The sequence below is a fragment of the Culex pipiens genome, chromosome 2, assembly GCF_016801865.2.
Source record: "Culex pipiens pallens isolate TS chromosome 2, TS_CPP_V2, whole genome shotgun sequence".
In the NCBI taxonomy this organism is placed as follows: Eukaryota; Metazoa; Arthropoda; class Insecta; order Diptera; family Culicidae; genus Culex; species Culex pipiens.
Window position 1 is genome coordinate 176,022,019 of NC_068938.1, and position 19,715 is coordinate 176,041,733.

A 19,715-nucleotide genomic window follows, 5' to 3' on the forward strand; every position below is an offset into this window, starting at 1 on the left:
TTCGCTAAATTGACCATAGTGATGGATGTTCTGGACCGCACTCTGAATCGAATCGGTTCGCTGCTGTCCAATAGAAGGGGTGGTGGGCTAAATTAATGGAATATTTTTCTTGATAGTTTAACAGGCAACATATACTCGTATAAGTAAGATCTTTGTAATTCTGCTTTAAACGAAAATAAACAGGTAGTTGCATCTGACGTCATGATTCCAAATTTGCTAAATCCACAGGTATCCAATGCATTGCACCGATTTTGACGAAACGGCTTTAGGAGGTAGCAGTGAATTCAAAAGTTAGGTAAAAGAAAGAATTACGTTACCTGTGACCAGAACGTATAAAAGCTGATCAAATATGATTCTCAGCATACAGTTCTAAAGCAAAACCGTCAGCGTTACAACCATGGACACCGTACCGTACTGCGCCTTCTGCCTGCGTGCCAATCCTCCAAACGTCGAGTTCTACAAGCACGTCGTTGGCTGCAGCACCGAACTTCGACACTCGTTCCAATCGATGCTCGGCTACGACTTCCAGCTCGCCAACTTTTCCATCTGCAAACCGTGCTGGAAGCTGATGCAACTCGTGCAGGACTTCCGGCTACGGTGCTTCAAGGCCAACACGTTGGTGGAGCGTATCGGTCAAGGCCTGCAGAGTGAAGACGGCTGGTTCTCGGTGAAGAACTTGGCCACTATCGAGAGTGTCCGAATGGCGATCAAGGATCAAGTGCAGCAGATTGGGAGAGTGGATTTGGAGGAGTTGAGGACAACCGAAGCTGCCGTTGACAACGATCTGACTCGGGAAAGGAAGGGTGATCTTGTATTGACGATAGAATTGGGGGAAGTCAAGATTGAATCGGATGCCGAGATAGCAAGAGATGTTGCGATGGTATCAGCAATGGATTCTTCCAAGGACGACGACGGTGAGCGTAATTCGCCATTCTCGAGGACATCTTTGGACGTACAGGAATGCATTAAATGCAACCGATTGTTCGGAAACAGTAGAGCTGTTAAGCTACACTTACTCGCCTGTGATGGGCAATCAGATACATCTCGTTTCGTCACGTGCCAAATTTGCTCAGCTACGTTCAGACACAAGGAGCAGCTTCAGGTTCATTTGAACGTCCATGAAAGCAAAACTCCATACAAATGTGACTGTTGCAAAAAGGCATTTGCGTGTCCGAAAACGCGAAACATTCACCAAGCATCTTGCAACAAATACATATTGAACTGCAAACATTGCGACGCCCAACTGCCCAACAATCAGCGACTTGTGGAGCACTACCGACGCGAACACCCGGGCGAGCAGAGACATAAGTGTTCCCAGTGTGACATGCGATTTACGCACAGGCTGACGCTTCTCCAGCATGAACGGCGCAAACATACGGCCAAACTCATCGAGCACACCTGTCCGGAGTGTGGAAAGCAGTTTTCCCGGGAACGAGACCTTCGATCGCACATCAAGTACCACCAGACGCGGCCTCATCACTGTGAAATCTGTGAATTGAGGTTCATGAGCAAAACTGTACTGCTGGACCACGTGGTCAAGTGTCACCCCGAGAAGTCGGCCAAAGAAGGGTCGAATGGTGTGACCGAGCACGAACGGACAGTGGATAAACTGAAGGCTATGTTGGCCAGGAGAAGCGAGCAGAAAGCTGAGGATGGTAAAAGTGTGGAAGTTTAAAATCATTTTGGACAATGTTTGCTTATTTCTTAAGTTTCAGTTATATTATTAATAAATGCTTTAACAAAAAAACCAAACATTTTTTTATTAATCCCAGGCTTGATCATATTGTTAAAATTTCCAACAGTTCATATTCAAATGACTACAATTTGAAAGTAGTGCATTTTATCGATAAATGAGGAGCTTTTTTTGGATGCAAATTTATTTTTTTCAGTGTGTTGTGACATAACCTGAAAATTTAACTTTTAAACTTAAAAATTGAAAATTACTTTAGAAGTGGTGTGTATTTTTCTTTCAGTATTTTTTTTCAGAAAGCAGTTTGGTTAAAGCTCAGAAAGAATTATTTGAAAGCTAAATATAAACGGTCCAAACATTTAATACTACGCCGTTTTGAAATGTTAGTTTTGATTTTAAATTTTTGAAAATATTTTTTTCGAAAAGATCGGAAAATTTCAAGAATGTTTCAAACTTTAAAATTATAAATCAGACCGTTAGCTGCTGAGATATCGACATTCGAAAATGGTGGGTTATTTGGGTGAAACTTAGAAAACATCATTTTATTGTGTCGCATCAACAAAGTTCAAGAAAGCTAAATATAGAGAATTTTCTCAGCTTTTCAAAAATATTTTTTTAAGAGGTGGGCAACATGGGCACTAATTTAAAAAAAATGAAAAACTGCGACTATTTTCAAAAAAGTTGCCTAAAAATGACTTTAACTAGAAAACGGTGCACTTTATTCAAAAAATCATTAATCGGTCAAAGATTTTATGCCCATTCTGGAAATTTCTTAAAAGTTGACATTTGATTTCCTTGAAAACTTATCAAATAATAAAAAAAATAATATTTTTGCAAATCAAGTTTTAGTGACAAAAAATTAAATTAACAATTCCAAACCTACAACTTTGCCGAAAACGGTCTTTGCCGAAAATCGATCAAAAAATTCATTCAAAAGTTACAGATTTTTGAATTCTCACATATCATTTTTATGGAAAATTATATGAACGAACTAATGATGCAAAATGGCTTCTTTGGGCATACCGAAGGCACCAAAAAAGTTACAGTCGGAATAAAAATATTATAATTAAAAAAATATGACCGAATCCGTAGAGAACTGCTCTACAACTACTACTACTTCTTTTCAATGCCAAATTCTATTTAGCTTATTTTCAATCCTTTAAAAATTGATTTTTTCATGTTATTTTCCCAGGTTAACGATATTAAAAAAATATTTTAAATAAGGCTTAATTTTTTAGCTCTACTGCTTACTAATTTCTTTTTTAAGGTTTCAAAATAGTAGTTTATGCAACAAGTTGTAAAAAGAGGATTTTTTCACCACGAGTCGTACATTTTTCCAACGAGGCTCACCGAAAAAATCAAGTTTTGCAACGAGTTCCATACAACATTTTTTGCAATTCCAAAAAACACACACTGAATGAAATTTTATGTCAAATTTTCATGTATTTTGTCAATAAATCGTTTAAATCAAAAAATGTTGAAAAGTGTTACTTTTCGAAACAAGTGCTGAATAGTTCAACTTTTCAGCACCCATTTGAGTGCTGAAAAGTAGAACTTTTCAGCATTTATTTTGAAAAGTGTTGCTATTCGATTCTGTTATTTTTGGTACAGAAAAGTAGGCTATTTCGTCGTTCAAGAATGAGCATGAGCATGAGCATGACCATGAGAGACCACCCATGGTTGTCCTTCTCCGTTGCTGAACAGAACCTTAATATCCTTTCAGCACTACTGATCATAGGCTTCGACTATCAAGTGGTATTTCCCTTATCAACAGCATGTATGAACGCGCTAAAAAGATAAAACACCATGATTTCCAGACCAAGATCAGTTGCGAATAGGTAACAGTCATTGGCCACCAACGGCGCCCGCCATGTCAGTTTGTAGATCTCGATTTTAAGGGACGGGAATGTTAGTTAGCGCAGGTTGCTACTAGGGCAGCTGATTTACTCTGTGCTTACACCCCACAAGCGCCAGGAACCTGAAAATTGATTAGTAGGATAGGGTGTTTGGTCAGGATTCATCATAGAAGATGATGATGCGACCCAAAATCATAGTGTTTGTTGAAAGGTATTATATTTTATTCTCAAGGCAAACAATCGGATGCTGCGGATGAGACATTTCCCGTTTAACTGTTGTTAAATTTTTAATGAAATGGTTTAATCTTAGACAGCCGGCTGTGGAAAAATAAAACCAAATAATATTTATTTATAGTATGAGGTGTTAAACGCAATGCTGCAATGATAGCGTAGTCTGATTTTTAATTATATAATCATTTAGTTCATGAATTTGTTACGAAATAGACGCGACGAACTCAATCATCAAGTGCCTTCCGATCTTCTTTCTGTTAGCTAGATAAGATATTGATTTTTGTTGCCTCTCGAGCTACGATGCTATGGAGAGGGCTTAACACACAAACAACCGACGTCGAGCCCTCCGAGCTACGGAGCTATGGGAAGGTCTTTTCAACACAAAAAAGACTAGCGCACACCACGACGTTCTTGATGAATCAAAATAATTTTGTTACGCGATAAACCTAACGAACTCGGATCGTTTTTATCGAAAACTATATCACAATTCACGACAAAAATGCGAAACAAAAGGCACACACAAAAAAATCACTTTTCACTCCGAATATTTTTTTACGACCACGCGCTCCCTTTGCCAATTATGCACTCGCTATTTCGTCGTTCAAGAATGACAGGAAAAGTGAGTAGTTTCACGACGGAATTGCAAAAAAAAATAATTAATTTTTTTTATTATTTCAATCCTTTCCATTAATTTGTATCAAACTCACTGAAATGCATAATAGCAATATATCGTCATCTGGCCCGAGCAGACGGAAATAACTTGGGAAGGTCAGTTTTTGATATTGTGAGAAGATCCAAATATGTTATTGGGATGATCGGATTAGTTGTTAAAATAACAAAAATCAATAACTAAGATTTGTTCGAAGAATAACTTAAACTGTTATTATGTTGTTATTGCAATAACAAATCAATAACACAGAAGGAATCATGAAGGAATAACAAGATTTGTTATTTTGTGCGGAGAGGTGGAGCAGCATGATAACAAAAAATGTTATTGAACTGGTATGTCTCCATAACAAAAACGGTATTGTTTTGGTTTATTTGTAATTTGCAAATAAACCTGCAGTTGCCATAACTCCTTTGTACTAGTCAGGGCTGCAGAGTCGGGTACCTCCAAGCGACTTTGAATCCATACTTTGAAGACAACTCCGACTCTGGATGTAGGATATGACGTCAACGACGACTTCAGCTCTCCAAAAATACCCGACTTCGCAGATTCCGACTCCAAGTAAAAGTTGCTGAAAATTTGCTGAATCCGATGCAGTCTTTGAGGTCTCACTCCAGCTCGAACTTCAACGTCAGCTCCGACTTCCTGGCTCTGTGAAAATAATAACAGTTTTTGTTATTCACACTACAAAAATTCTCAATAAATAAATAAATTCCGTTAGGGAATATAACAAAATTTAAAAAAAAAAATGAATTCTCAAAAGTTAATTTTATCGGATTAATTTAAGCTTGAAACCCCATTTCAAGGTAAAATAAATGACCCCGATGAAATTGGTCAAAATTATTTCATAGTTCTAGCCAATTTTAGTAAAATCACTTAGGGGGTACATCAAATAATTTAAAAAAACATCTTTCAAATTTTCAACTTTTTAGAATAATATCAGCTTAAGGACTTCATTTCATGACCAAAATAATGACCCTGACGAAATTGGTAAAAATTATCCCACAGTTCTAACCATTTTAAGCTAAGTCCTTTAGGGGGTATATCAAATAATTAAAAAAAAGTCAACTTTCAAAATTTCAACTTTTCAGAATAATTTTAGCTTAAGGACCCCATTTCATGGCCAAAATAATGATCCCGACGAAATTGGTTAAAATTATCCCATAGTTCTAGCCAATTTTAGCAAAGTCCCTTAGGGGTATATCAAATAATTAAAAAAATCAACTTCCCAAAATTTCAACTTTTTAGAATAATTTTAGCTTAAGGACCCCATTTCATGGCCAAAATAATGACCCCGACGAAATTGGTCAAAATTATCCCATAGTTCTAGCCAATTTTAGTAAAGTCTCTTAGGGGGTATATCAAATAATTAAAAAAATCAACTTTCAAAATTTCAACTTTTTAGAATAATTTTAGCTGTTTAAAAGCAACGATATTAAAGTATTACAACAACTGCTAATAATGTTTCAGAGATGGCGAAAAAGATTCCACTTGGTGCAGGTGGGATTTGAACCCACAACTGATCAACGGTACTGATCCGCGTTACCAATTATGCTACTGCGACCGGTGACAAATTTGTTGTCTATTGGTGTACAGCACAATCGAATGTAATGACCCCGACGAAATTAGACAAAATTATCTCAAAGATCTAAACATATGTATTTAACAAAAGAAAAAATAATAACAGATTGTGTTATGGACACTTAGAAACTTTTCCATTTGGGCGATTTATGGTAATTTTATTTCTAAGACAGTATACCGAACGAATAATAAATTTTGTTATTAGGAGGGTTTTTGAAATGTATAACATTTCCTCTTATTAGCATGTTATTAAACATTTCCAATATAATATCACTTCAATACCAAATTTTGTTATTTTATCAGAAACTGTTATTATTTTTTCTTCTTGAAGTTGAACTTCAGGATAAAATAATAACACTTTTTGTTATTTTAACAGGATTTGTTATTGAAATATTATTAATTTTGTTATTACCGTCTGCCCGGGGGGACGAATCGGGACAGCTGTTTTAGCCAGATTTTTAAAAAAATGTATATGAGCAGTTCTCCAGGATTTCGGTCATTCGATTTTTTTGTATTTTTTAGTCCAACTGAAACTTTTTTGGTGCCTTCGGTATGCCCAAAGAAGCCTTTTTGCATCATTAGTTTGTCCATATAATTTTCCATACAAATTTGGCAGCTGCCCATACAAAAATGATGTTTGAAAATTCGAAAATCTGTATCTTTTGAAGGAATTTTTTGATCGATTTTGTGTCTTCGTTAAAGTTGTAGGTATGGATACGGACTACACAGGAAAAAAATGATACACGGTAAAAAATGGTGTTTTTTTTACTTTTTATCACTAAACTTGATTTGCAAAAAAACACTATTTTTAATTTTTTTATTTTTTGATATGTTTAAGAGGACATAACATGCAAACTTTTCAGAAATTCCCAGGTTGTGCAAAACATCATTGACCGAGTTATGAATTTTTTAATCAATTCTGATTTTTTCAAAAAATCGAAATTTTGGTCGCAAACATTTTTCAACTTCATTTTTCGTAAAATCAAATTTTCAATCAAAAAGTACATTAGTGAAATTTTGATAAAGTGCACCGTTTTCAAGTTAAATCCATATTTAAGTGACTTTTTTGAAAATAGTCGCAGTTTTCCATTTTTTTAAATTAGTGCACATGTTTGCCCACTTTTGAAAAAAAATATTTTTGAAAAGCTGAGAAAATTCTCTATATTTTGCTTCTTCGGACTTTGTTAATACGACATTTAGTTGCTGAGATATTGCAATGCAAAGGTTTAAAAACAGGAAAATTGATGTTTTCTAAGTCTCACCCAAACAGCCCACCATCTTAAAAAATCACCAATTTTTTTTTACCGTGTATAATTTTTTTCAGTGTAGTCCGTATCCCTACCTACAACTTTGCCGAAGACACCAAATCGATTAAAAAATTTCTTCAAAAGATACAGATTTTTGAATTTTCCTACATCATTTTTGTATGGACAGCTGCCAAATTTGTATGGAAAATTATATGGATAAACTAATGATGCAAAAAGGCTTCTTTGGGCATACCGAAGGCACCAAAAAAGTTTCAGTCGGATTAAAAAATACAAAAATTAAAATTGAAGAAAAAAGACCGATTTCGTAGAGAATTGCTCATATAGATGCTATAGCAATGTTATGTGTTAAAATAAACATAAAGTCAAAACGAGTACATCAATATCCATTGATGAAATTGTATGCATGATCCAATGACGTAACATAGCTTTTTTAGTCATAGGGAAATCACTTAGAAAATTTGAAGGCAAATAAAAAAAATGCATATGTATAAAAGCTTTCTATTGGGAAAATTTTAAAAGAGGATTATTCAAAAGTTATTCCATGTTGTTCATGTTTCATGTCTAATGGCTTTGAGCCCTGGAAAGTTTTCGCTTGAAAATATTATAGTTTTATCTTATTTTCTCTGAGTTCGTTACCCTTTTTCCAATGGTTTACATCAAATGCAACGTTAACAAATGCCTTCCTCAAAATCGAAAGTCATCAATTCCCGACATCGAAAAAAAATCGACGTCTTAAATTTTCAATCACTTCGCCACTTTGCGACGCTTCCTTCTTGACAACGCCAGGACTCACGCCGAAGACGTCAACGCACACGCCCTTTGACGTTGGCGAGCGTTTTTCCTATGATGGATGTGTGTGTGCCTTGGACTCATTTTTCATCGCCTGTTCAGCCAGGCCTCTTGAGACTTTTCACCCATTGTAAAAAAAGGAAAAATCCCTTACAATCGATGGGATCAGCAATTTTTCTTCTGCCGATTTCCGGTTTGCCAGCAGGGACTTCTTGCTCACAGCAGGGGGTACGGGGGAGGGGTTTGAAAAACTTCAAAGGGAAAATTCAATTTTCGGAGACAAGGGCGCGGTGTGGGGTTGCGTTGAGGGGTTAGGAAAAATCGAACCGTTTCTTGAAAGGTTTTCTAGAAGGTGGTAGTTGTTAATTCACACTGAACATTAAGGTTTGAGTGAATAAGCCCATTTGAAAACCTTACTCCGACTATTGAACGATAGCAACTCTTCTCAACTCGATAAAAGGTACACGCTGGAAAGAGCTTGTAATCAGCGCAAGATTGTCGAGCACCTTAAGGGGACGAGGGAGGGAGTGGAGAAGCAGAAGGTGCCGAAGCAATCATTATCGTTAATTATGGTCACACTTCTCAAAAGGCGATTCACTTCATCGCCAGCGCGCTCGGTTTCCGGGTAGAGCACCTTGGGCAAAGTCTAGAGCTGTCTCTCACGGCCCACACAGCTTTCCGGGGAAGAGTTCTGCCACCAAACCGCAATCAACCTCAGCCCTTTTCATTACTGAGCGGACCAGAAAGAGCTGCTGCTTTGTGCCAAGTGTTGGAACGGGACTGTGACTTTTGTGAGTTGGGAAAGTGAAGTGGGGCTTTTGCGGTTACAGAAATTATTACTATTGCTGGTGCTCGTGATGTGGCTTTGAAGTAGTTACTGGCGATGATCAGTTGCCGGAGAGCACACTTGTTGGTAATGAGGTTAAACTTTGATAAAGACTTTGATCTGGCGTAGAACGACCATTTGTTGAAGATGGAAGTTGAATAGTATTTGGAACTGTTGCGTTGACTTCAGCGGCCGTGGTGCCTCGTTGTCTTGTTGTCTTGTTGTCTTGTTGTCTTGTTGTCTTGTTGTCTTGTTGTCTTGTTGTCTTGTTGTCTTGTTGTCTTGTTGTCTTGTTGTCTTGTTGTCTTGTTGTCTTGTTGTCTTGTTGTCTTGTTGTCTTGTTGTCTTGTTGTCTTGTTGTCTTGTTGTCTTGTTGTCTTGTTGTCTTGTTGTCTTGTTGTCTTGTTGTCTTGTTGTCTTGTTGTCTTGTTGTCTTGTTGTCTTGTTGTATTGTTGTCTTGTTGTCTTGTTGTCTTGTTGTCTTGTTGTCTTGTTGTCTTGTTGTCTTGTTGTCTTGTTGTCTTGTTGTCTTGTTGTCTTGTTGTCTTGTTGTCTTGTTGTCTTGTTGTCTTGTTGTCTTGTTGTCTTGTTGTCTTGTTGTCTTGTTGTCTTGTTGTCTTGTTGTCTTGTTGTCTTGTTGTCTTGTTGTCTTGTTGTCTTGTTGTCTTGTTGTCTTGTTGTCTTGTTGTCTTTTTGTCTTGTTGTCTTGTTGTCTTGTTGTCTTGTTGTCTTGTTGTCTTGTTGTCTTGCTGTGTTGTGCCTTGTTGTCTTTCTGTTTTCTTTTATTATCTGTAATTTTATATGGCTTTTACCACAAAACATTTTAATATGTTATCGAATTCAAAATGTAAATCGTTCTACATCAACACCACGTTTCACATCAACAATGCGTACCATTGAACCGGCAAAAGCCAGAAATTGCCTCAAAATACCATCCCATCTCGCATTTTGGCACCGATTCTGCCAAATCATCCACTGATAGTTTTCCGCTTTGCATAACGACCTGCCATGCCGATCCCAAATGCTCGGAGCCGGAGCCCCTTCTTGGGCCATTACTCAGCCGGTTCGCTATCACTTACACAGTTGGGTGCTCAACCACCATGAGCTACCCCAGAGAGCGAGAGACAGCGAAAGAACCGTCGTCGTAAAGTCAACCCATGGGCCATTACGAAACGCTGCCTCATCTCCCTGCCAGATTTTGTGCGTGTAATACCCGGGAAAACGGCGACGTCATGCATGTAAATCAGGAACCATTACCCATTTACGAAGCGTTTAAGATTTTGCACATGGCGAAGGAAATTTATGTCCTTGATTTCCGCCTTTTGCGTACTGGGTAGTCGGGTATAAGGCCTGGAAGTTGGAGGAACATTACTCTTGTAAGTCCTTATCATCGTCGTGACCGCGAAGATCTGGCTGACTCTGCTGCTGCTGGGCTTTACTGCGGGGACGATTAATCCAAATATCACGTAGTGGTCAAGCTGGCACGCTAAGAAATTTGTATTTTTTGTAATTCTACCTAATTTAACTAAGAAATAAAAGTTTCTTTCTAAAATCAGCTTTAACAAAAACATCCCAACTTAAATAACCTCAATACTCCACCAAAACTCGTCCTCAATTCCTCCAACTTGGTGAACCCCACAGCAACTTCCGGCACTTCCGGCCGTTAACGGCTCAATGGACAATGTACGAGCTCGCTTCTTCCACCCCCAAACCAATATCCCCAGAAGCCAGCCCTCTAGTATCGCCCGGTAAAACCTGAATCGAATATAATTGTGATTTGTGCTCGACTTGAAGTTCCAACTAGAGCAAGAAACGGCGAGGTCTCGACACCGCACCAATACCGGTTCGGTTCTTCGCTTTCGGGCTTAGGTTTATGACCTGAAAGTTGGTGCTGGCGAAGTTCTGTGTTGCACCGGAAAATATGAGCAGGATTATCGGCTGATTTCGCTCATAAATAGTGGAGCGCGCGCCGAGCGGTGTCATCGTTTTTCGTGGATTACGGGGGGGTTGGGTTATATTGAATGGATAGATATTCTTGGTGAGGGAAAGCAGAAAGAAGACTTTGATATAGGGTTTAATTCAGTGAGGACTTGTTCCTTACTGAAATAATATCAAATTTTAGACACGAAAACGGAAACAGTTGAAAACAATTAAGTCTTCCATAAACCTAAAAAATAAAAATTTAATAATGCAGCATAAAAAAGACAACACGATGCAACAATACAACAAGAAAACAAGAAAAAAAGACAAAAAGACAACAAGACAACAAGACAACAAGACAACAAGACAACAAGACAACAAGACAACAAGACAACAAGACAACAAGACAACAAGACAACAAGACAACAAGACAACAAGACAACAAGACAACAAGATAAAAACGACTAAGAAGACAAATAATTTTATAACTTATCTGAAATTTCTTCAAAATACCTTTAACGGTGGCTCCACAAACTAAAACCCATCACCGTGAGTAATGACAGGTAATTTCTCCAGCATTGAAAAACAAAAAGAAACGGTGGAAATTTCCTCCAGAAAACGCACAATTAACGTGAGATATCGCCCCCGAAGCCCTATCCCGGCACAATCGATCACGGGAAACACTTCTAATCCATTCAATTTGGCCAATCGATTGGGCTGCCACACGCACGACGAAAGACTACGCGGTCAACGTCCAAAATTTGCCCCTCTCTCGCCGTTCCCCGTTTACGTTGGCTGGAAGAGGTAATCGGTCGAATTATTTCGCATTAGCCTCAACCCCTCCTCTCGGTGTTTGTGCCAGGAAGATCGAACCGTTTTCGTCCCGTTTTTCTTACGTGGCCATCGGGTAGTAATTATCCCCTTCCAGGGGCAGAATAAGACTTATTTTAGTTGGACCCTTGGCTTTTTCTTCAAGATCACTTTTCACTTTTATTCAATTTTCAAAATCGACACAATTATAACAAATTTTTAAAATGCTTGTTATTCGAAAAAAAATTATGTTGCATGAACTCAACTGACAAGCCAAGGGTTAGCCGGGAAACCCCGAAACCTCTCCTCCCCGGTACAGTGCGTTTTTATTCCATTTTCTTAATTCGACCATCCATTCGGTCGATTACCGCTCCGTGTAGGCCTGGACTGGACCATGTCTAGCAGCATCACCAATCACCAGCGACCACCACCGCAGAGTCTTTTAGCCTCTAATCGATATAATTACATGGCAAATGGTGGGGAGATGAACCCCGCGAGGCACACGGAGAGTGAAAGCTACTGCTTTGGGAGGGAGGAAGAATAAGCATAAGCTGATTCTACTGGAAGAAACTATCTTGGGCGATCGATGGAAAAGTACATTCATTGGATGACTTGATGGAAGCTGAAATTGAGTTTATGGTATTCCCAAAATATATTTGAAAAAAAAAGTAAAACACAGAGTTCGATTTGCGACAACATTCCGTCGGGTCGCAGGATTTTTCGCGTTCGTCATCGGTATGCCTTATCAACAAAACCTTGTCATAACATTTTAGCCCGATAAATATTGTAACTAAACATCAATCATTTAAAAAACATCTCAACTTAAAAGGTACACTGTATAATTCTTGATTCTTGAATTGAAAATGATATTGCTTCTATCTTTCCACAGCCGGCTGTCTAAGATTAAACCATTTCATTTGAAATTTAACAATCGATAAACGGGAAATGTCTCATCCGCAGAATCCGCCTTGAGAATAATATATAATAGAGCTATCTAAACTCGATCTCAGGCACACTAGCTTACCATTTGTTTTTCCTGGAGAATACAAATTTTAACCTAAAAACCCTTCGTGTACGTACACGCAATACATGCGCACGTAGATAACTCCTATACCTTTCAACAAACACTATTTTGATTGCAATTTTTTTATCCCGAAAATCAGACCGTTTTGGAAAAACAGGATTTGTTTTGAGTCCCTAGTAATTTTAAAGTTATTTGATGTTATGGTTTCACGCTTTCCGCTGATAGTGTAAATTTATAATTCTTTTTTTAAGGAAAATTGAAAGCTCAAAGTCAGTTTTTTTATAACTCACCAAAATCTTCGCATTTTTTCTTTTCTGTAGACAACGTCTATTTGAGGTAGTTTTATTAGTGTGAGGGTAAATTTTGTTTAATCAAATTTAAAGTGGACAAGGAAATAATTGTAATTTGTGTCACTTAACGAATGATTTTCAATGTTCATTGAACATTTTCACGATCTTCTAAATTTCTGTCCAATTTGATTCAAATTCATCAAATCAGGGTCTCAAAATCACTAAGTCTCATCAGAACAACAGATTTTTGAATAGTTTTCACCAAATTTAGTAAGATCAATGTTTTATGTTTTTCCTTCTTGTTTTAGTTCTTCCAGGATGCTTTCTTCGGACTGGCTGCGCTTGTTCGATTAGATTAGATTAGATTACCTCCTTTTTTTGTTTTGATGTAGACCAGAAAAATTTAATGATTTGATTCATTTATGTTAAATAAAATATTCAATCATAAATTAACCAATTTGAAAAATGTTATGTTATGTGACGGAGTCTTGCTCAGAATTTTATGAAAAGTTGAAGATGTGTTTCATGATAAAATTTAAGGGTGCTCGAATTCACAAATTAATCAAAACTATTGATTCTCCTGTGTAAATGAATTCATTTTATCATAATAAAGTTGTTCATAAAGCTAGGTTTTTGTTAATTGTACTCTACTCTTAATAGTATTCATTTGCTTTAAATTTCTTCCAAATCAAATCAAATCAAATTATTCGCTCTACAGCATTGCCTTCCCGAGCAGACGGAAATAACTTGGGAAGGTCAGTTTTTGATTTTGTGAGAAGATCGAAATATGTTATTGGGATGATCGGATTAGTTGTTAAAATAATAAAAATCAATAACAAAGATTTGTTCGAAGAAAAACTTAAACTGTTATTATGTTGTTATTGCAATAACAAACCAATAACACAGAAGGAATCATGAAGGAATAACAAGATTTGTTATTTTGTGCGGAGAGGTGGAGCAGCATAATAACAAAAAATGTTATTGAACTTGTATGTCTCCATAACAAAAAAAGTTATTGTTTTGGTTTATTTGCCATTTGCAAATAAACCTGCAGTTGCCATAACTCCTCTGTACTAGTCAGGGTTGCAGAGTCGGGTACCTCCAAGCGACTTTGAATCCATACTTTGAAGACAACTCCGACTCTGGATGCAGGATATGACGTCAACGACGACTTCAGCTCTCCAAAAATACCCGACTTCACAGATTCCGACTCCAAGTAAAAGTTGCTGAAAATTTGCTGAATCCGATGCAGTCTCCGAGGTCTCACTTCAGCTCGAACTTCAACGTCAGCTCCGACTTCCTGGCTCTGTGAAAATAATAACAGTTTTTGTTATTCACACTTCATAAATTCTCAATAAATAAATCAATTCCGTTAGGGAATATAACAAAGTTAAAAAAAAAATAAATTCTCAAAAGTTAATTTTATGGGATTAATTTTAGCTTAAGGACCCCATTCATTTCCAAAATAATGAACCTGACGAAATTAGTCAAAATTATCCCATAGTTCTAGCCAATTTTAGCAAAGTCCCTTAGGGGGTATATCAAATAATTAAAAAAATAAACTTTCAAAATTTCAACTTTTTAGAATAATTTTAGCTAATGACCCTGACGAAATTGATCAAAATTATTCCATAGTTCTAACCATTTTCAACAAAGTCCTTTAGGGGGTATATCAAATAATTAAAAAAATAAACTTTCAAAATTTCAACTTTTTAGAATAATTTTAGCTTAAGGACCCCATTTCATGGCCAAAATAATGACCCTGACGAAATTGGTCAAAATTATCCCATAGTTCTAACCATTTTCAACAAAGTCCTTTAGGGGGTATATCAAATAATTAGAAAATAATTATCTTTCAAAATTTCAACTTTTTAGAATAATTGTAGCTTAAGGACCCCATTTCATGGCCAAAATAATGACCCCGACGAAATTAGACAAAATTATCCCAAAGATTTAAACATATTTAACAAAAGAAAAAATAATAACAGATTGTGTTATGGACACTTAAAAACTTTTCCATTTGTGCGATTTATGGTAATTTTATTTCTAAGTCAGTATACCGAACGAATAACAAATTTTGTTATTAGGAGGGTTTTTGAAATGTTTAACACTCGGATTAGTTTTCAAAAGGACGTAAGAGCCATTGGTAAACAAAGCCTTTTTTGTATCGATATTCGACCTACCTACAAAAAACAATTTCAAAAATGTTTCAAATTGATCATCTACATGTCCTTCAAATGCCCTAAAATAAAAATTAATGAAATTTTGTTTCAATTTGGAGAAAAACAAAAATTTGTGTCAGAGTTCACGTTGGCTCTTACGGCTTTTTGAAAACTCACCCGAGAACATTTCCTCTTATTAGCGTGTTATTAAACATTTTCAATATAATATCACTTCAATACCAAATTTTGTTATTTTATTAGAAACTGTTAATATTTTTTCTTCTTGAAGTTGAACTTCAGGATAAAATAATAACATTTTTTGTTATTTTAACAGGATTTGTTATTGAAATATTATTAATTTTGTTATTACAGTCTGCCCGGGTTGGCGTTCTCGATTGCGAGATTCCTACTCGAAACTATGTGTCCGAATGCTTGATTGTTGAGGCAATTGCAAACTTATTTTTGCACCTTAGCTTCCATCCACTGCGGGATTCGAACTGACGGCTTTGGATTGTGAGTCCAACTGCCTACCAGCGACTCCCCCGAGGCTGGACTTCCAATTGAACTCAAAAAAAGGACGTTGATGATTATAGGATTCTTCAAGATACCTAGATGTTTTGACTGGATTTTATGAACCTTGACGAAATGTACCTAACATTTGTCGGGTATTAAAAAAACAAATTTACCCATTTTTGAGTCAACAATTCCGTGAAATAAAAACAAAAAAAATCTTTGCATGAAAATAAAACATGCTTACAAAAATACTAGGAAATTCTTAAAAGAATTTTTATTGTTATTATTGTAATTTCGTGGACTACTTTGTTTGCAGTACGTTTCGAAATCCGCTCAAATTTCAACGTAAAAATAAACTAAAATGAAGTAAAATAACATAAGCTGTCTGCAATACAGTTCAGCTTAAGAAAGTTTTTTTGAAATGTTTAATTCAATCTCGTTCTAATTAAACTCGAAATCTTTTTCATTGAGAATATTAAAAAATCAATTAAATAATATGAGGGCCAACTTACACGAAATCGAAAAAAGTTACCACTACCCCTTTTTGATTTCCACGAAACATAGCTCTAAAGGTCAGTTTAAGTCCCTGATCACGAATCCAAGGTCCATTTTTCGATACATCGCTATGGTGGGGCGGTGCGTTCCCTTTCATATTTCTGGATTTTTACTAAGGAACGTTTTTCACGTTTTGAAGATATAGAAATTTGGACTTTTGTGTAAAATTTGACGCCTGATTTGATAGCGTACTGAAAATTTCGAAAAAAAAGTAATTTTCATCTCTAAAAATTTTAAAAATATTTCAGAAATCTTGCAATTTTTATCTGTCAAAATCGAGAGTCAAAATATTTGCCACGGCACACGATTAAAAAAAAAAAAGTTACTTTTGAATTGGAAAGTTGTATTTTTCACGATGAAATCCAAACAACTCAAAGGAAGGAATCCTTACAGAACGCAATGTCGAACGAGAAAAACAATTTCACTTTCAACACCCATAAAGTGCTTCTGCCATTACCGAGAAAAAAAGAAGCTGTTTTGAATGGATGTGACAGAAAAAAAGTACCAGCACTCTTTAGAGTTTGCTGGTACCGCAAGAAAATCGTTATTGCTATGATACATGGCATTGATAGGGTGACACAAATGCTTTGTGTTTTTTTGTGAATATTATTTAAATAAAATATATTTATTGATTATTCCATACAAGAATAAATTTTTATACTTTTATTGAATACAAAACTAAAGTCCACCCTATCTTCAATCAAATCCCCATCGCTTGATGGGGTATGAGGAGAGCGAGGCAGCACACGGTGACGATGACAAACTCCCGGCAATTTAGTGAAAAATACTGCGTTTTCGGGTACCTCCCCCTGCTGCTGCTGCTACTGTTACTGCCACACCCTTTCAACAACAAGCAGAAACCCCCTCCATGTATGGATGGTGCAAACCATTTGAATAGGAGAAACGGATGAAAAATGGTTTTTCCTGGCAAACGGAGTTTTTCCTGAGGATTTTCCTTTGTGATTCTCCTTTTTTGCGAGTGTGTGTGCTTCTCTTTTCAGTCAAATTTGGCACCGTGCTGGGTGATGACTTCAATCGCAAAGTATAACACAACACATGTTGTTTTCTTGAAGAAAAAAAAAAGGCAACTGGTGAAGTTCGGAATTGCAGGGGCAAGTGTTTGGTGGTGGAAGTCTTTTTTTCTCTGTATGGATTTGGAAGTTTTTGTTGCGTAATGCTCAAGGAGTCGCGTTTAATTTGGGTTAGGAGGTGTATGTACCCGATGAAAACGTGTGATTTATTGGTGAAAAGTGAGGTTGATTTTTTAAATGACTTTGAAATTATATGAATGAATGATTGTAGTATTTCAAGATTGTTACTTTGTTAGATTGTTAGATTGTAAGATTGTTAGACTATATCAGACTATAAGAATATAGAATTACAGATTGATGAAAAATCACGAAAAGTTATTCAATCATATTTGACAAAAAAAAGGAAGTTTAATTAAGTGCTTTATCATCTTCACAAATCTCCACGGACTGTTTGTGACAGAACAATTTACACCGAAACGGCAATCATTCAATTAAAACAACTGCAAATCTGTGCACCCTTCTTCATTTACAAAACTACCCGGTACAGTACTTCATTCAAAATCCCTCACAAGCAGACAAAGAACCAGCACAGCGGCCTAGCAACAACGCAGCACTAAAACTCGGGGAAAACTCTTTTCCCTCGAGGGAATTCACTTTTCCGGCCGGGCTCATCATCTATCTGGCAGTTTTGCCCCCGACCCGGCGTCTAAATCATGATACTGCGCCAGATCCCCCGTCAATCAAGCATAGTTTTTCCATGATCCAGAGGAAAATTTCGGGAATAAGCCAGAACTCCATTATTAGCCAAAGCCAGAGCAAGGGAAGCGCTCGCCGTATTGCGTTTTACTTTTATTATTATGAAATTTTTGATACGATTTGATTACGTTTTCTTCCTCTGTGTGCAGTTGTTCGCTCCCCCGTTTTTAGATTTGAGTTTTCCTCGGGATTTTCCTGCTCCTGTTGCGTTTTTCCGAGGGATGGAAAATGGGGGAAGATACACCAATACTACTGCAGAGTAAACGAGCTACGTCGTAACTGGAAGTGAGTTTGGCTCAAGATTAAGTGTTGTGCCATAACCATCAATTTGCTCAGGAATGTTTGAGTTGAGTAGTTTGAAAAGTATGAATTAACAAAAAACAAAAAACAAAAAACAAAAAACAAAAAACAAAAAACAAAAAACAAAAAACAAAAAACAAAAAACAAAAAACAAAAAACAAAAAACAAAAAACAAAAAACAAAAAACAAAAAACAAAAAACAAAAAACAAAAAACAAAAAACAAAAAACAAAAAACAAAAAACAAAAAACAAAAAACAAAAAAACAAAAAACAAAAAACAAAAAACAAAAAACAAAAAACAAAACACAAAAAATAAGCAACGTTACGTCATTTCCGCCTACCCTTTCCCTCTTTATCCCCGTAATGGAGTGGCATAGATTGAATTGCGTCGTTTCCTGTCACGCTTCTGTGCCTGTACTCGAAATTTGAATCATCGCTATCGACAGTGAAACAGCGGGGATCAGCAACAGGAGGACGCCACTCACAAAGAGCCTGAGCTGGTGGTGGTAGTGGAAAATTCCCCCTGGGTGACAACACCACTGCACCACTTTCAGGCCTGAAAATCCCCTTTTTCGAAACACGCACACACACGCACGCACTTTCATTTGTGTTTGCCAAGGTCCTTTTTGTTCGCGCGCGCTGATCCTTGTGTAACACACACCTTTCGGGGGGTGTGTGCGTGGGCACGTGCTCGGGTGTATCACGATAACCCAGTGGTACCGATTTTTCCGAGCCAATTCGGGGGAAAATTCGTCGTTCTGACAAAGAACTGCTAGAGGTGGAGCAGGAGGGGGTGGAAAAATCTGCCCATCACAGAAATACCATTTCAGACAACAGGAAACGTGAATCTATGCTAGCAATAGACGGTTTAGGAGCTGGAGCTGCTGCTGCTGCTGCTCCACAAGTTGATATTGGGGGTGGAGGTAGAGAATCCTGCCGGAATAACGTTCGCTGAGTCCTGCAGGTTTTGGAACGAATCCTGCAGCGCAACAGGGGTTGGTGGAAACTGTTCAATGTGCATTGGGGTCGAAATCGAGCAGTGGCAAAATTAATGGGGTTGGATAATGACTTGAATGAACTTTTATTTTACAAAGACCGTTGAAAATATTTGTCAAAGTTTCTGTAACCGCCCCGAACCCCTTTTTAAATCGGGCCAAAAAATCAGGGGTTAAATACTTTTTTTTAACTTCAAAATTTCAATGAAAATAGAACTCTGTATTAGTCCATGATTGTCTATCAAGAAAATATTTTTTTCCGAAAAATTAAGAAAACTTCCATTAAATTGCCTAAGAGACTTTTAAAATTAGACTTCCCCTCTGGTTCCTAAAAAGAGCGAATTAAAGTAAAACAAACAAGAAAATTGATGATTATTATACCTTATCCAAACATTCAAACATTTTCTAGTGCCAAATCTCATCAATTAGTGGTTCAATTATCAGTGTTAAA

At 36.8% G+C, this 19,715-nt stretch overlaps 1 protein-coding gene across 1 annotated transcript; it reads left to right on the plus strand.

Moving 5' to 3' along the window:
- Window positions 1-397: 397 nt before the first annotated feature.
- Window positions 398-12,182, plus strand: LOC120420546 (zinc finger protein 888-like). Its single transcript, XM_039583615.1, has 3 exons — window positions 398-914; window positions 1,074-1,655; window positions 12,019-12,182. The coding sequence occupies exons 1-3, from the start codon at window positions 398-400 to the stop codon at window positions 12,180-12,182; spliced, it is 1,263 nt and encodes a 420-aa protein (XP_039439549.1).
- Window positions 12,183-19,715: the final 7,533 nt, after the last annotated feature.

Bases quoted from the DNA above. Each gene is read 5' to 3' on its own strand.
- LOC120420546 (XM_039583615.1), top strand. From the start codon at position 398: ATGGACACCGTACCGTACTGCGCCTTCTGCCTGCGTGCCAATCCTCCA. The intron at 915-1,073 runs GTGAGCGTAATT...AAATTTGCTCAG, and splicing joins TTCTTCCAAGGACGACGACG to CTACGTTCAGACACAAGGAG. The intron at 1,656-12,018 runs GTAAAAGTGTGG...CGCTCCGTGTAG, and splicing joins CGAGCAGAAAGCTGAGGATG to GCCTGGACTGGACCATGTCT.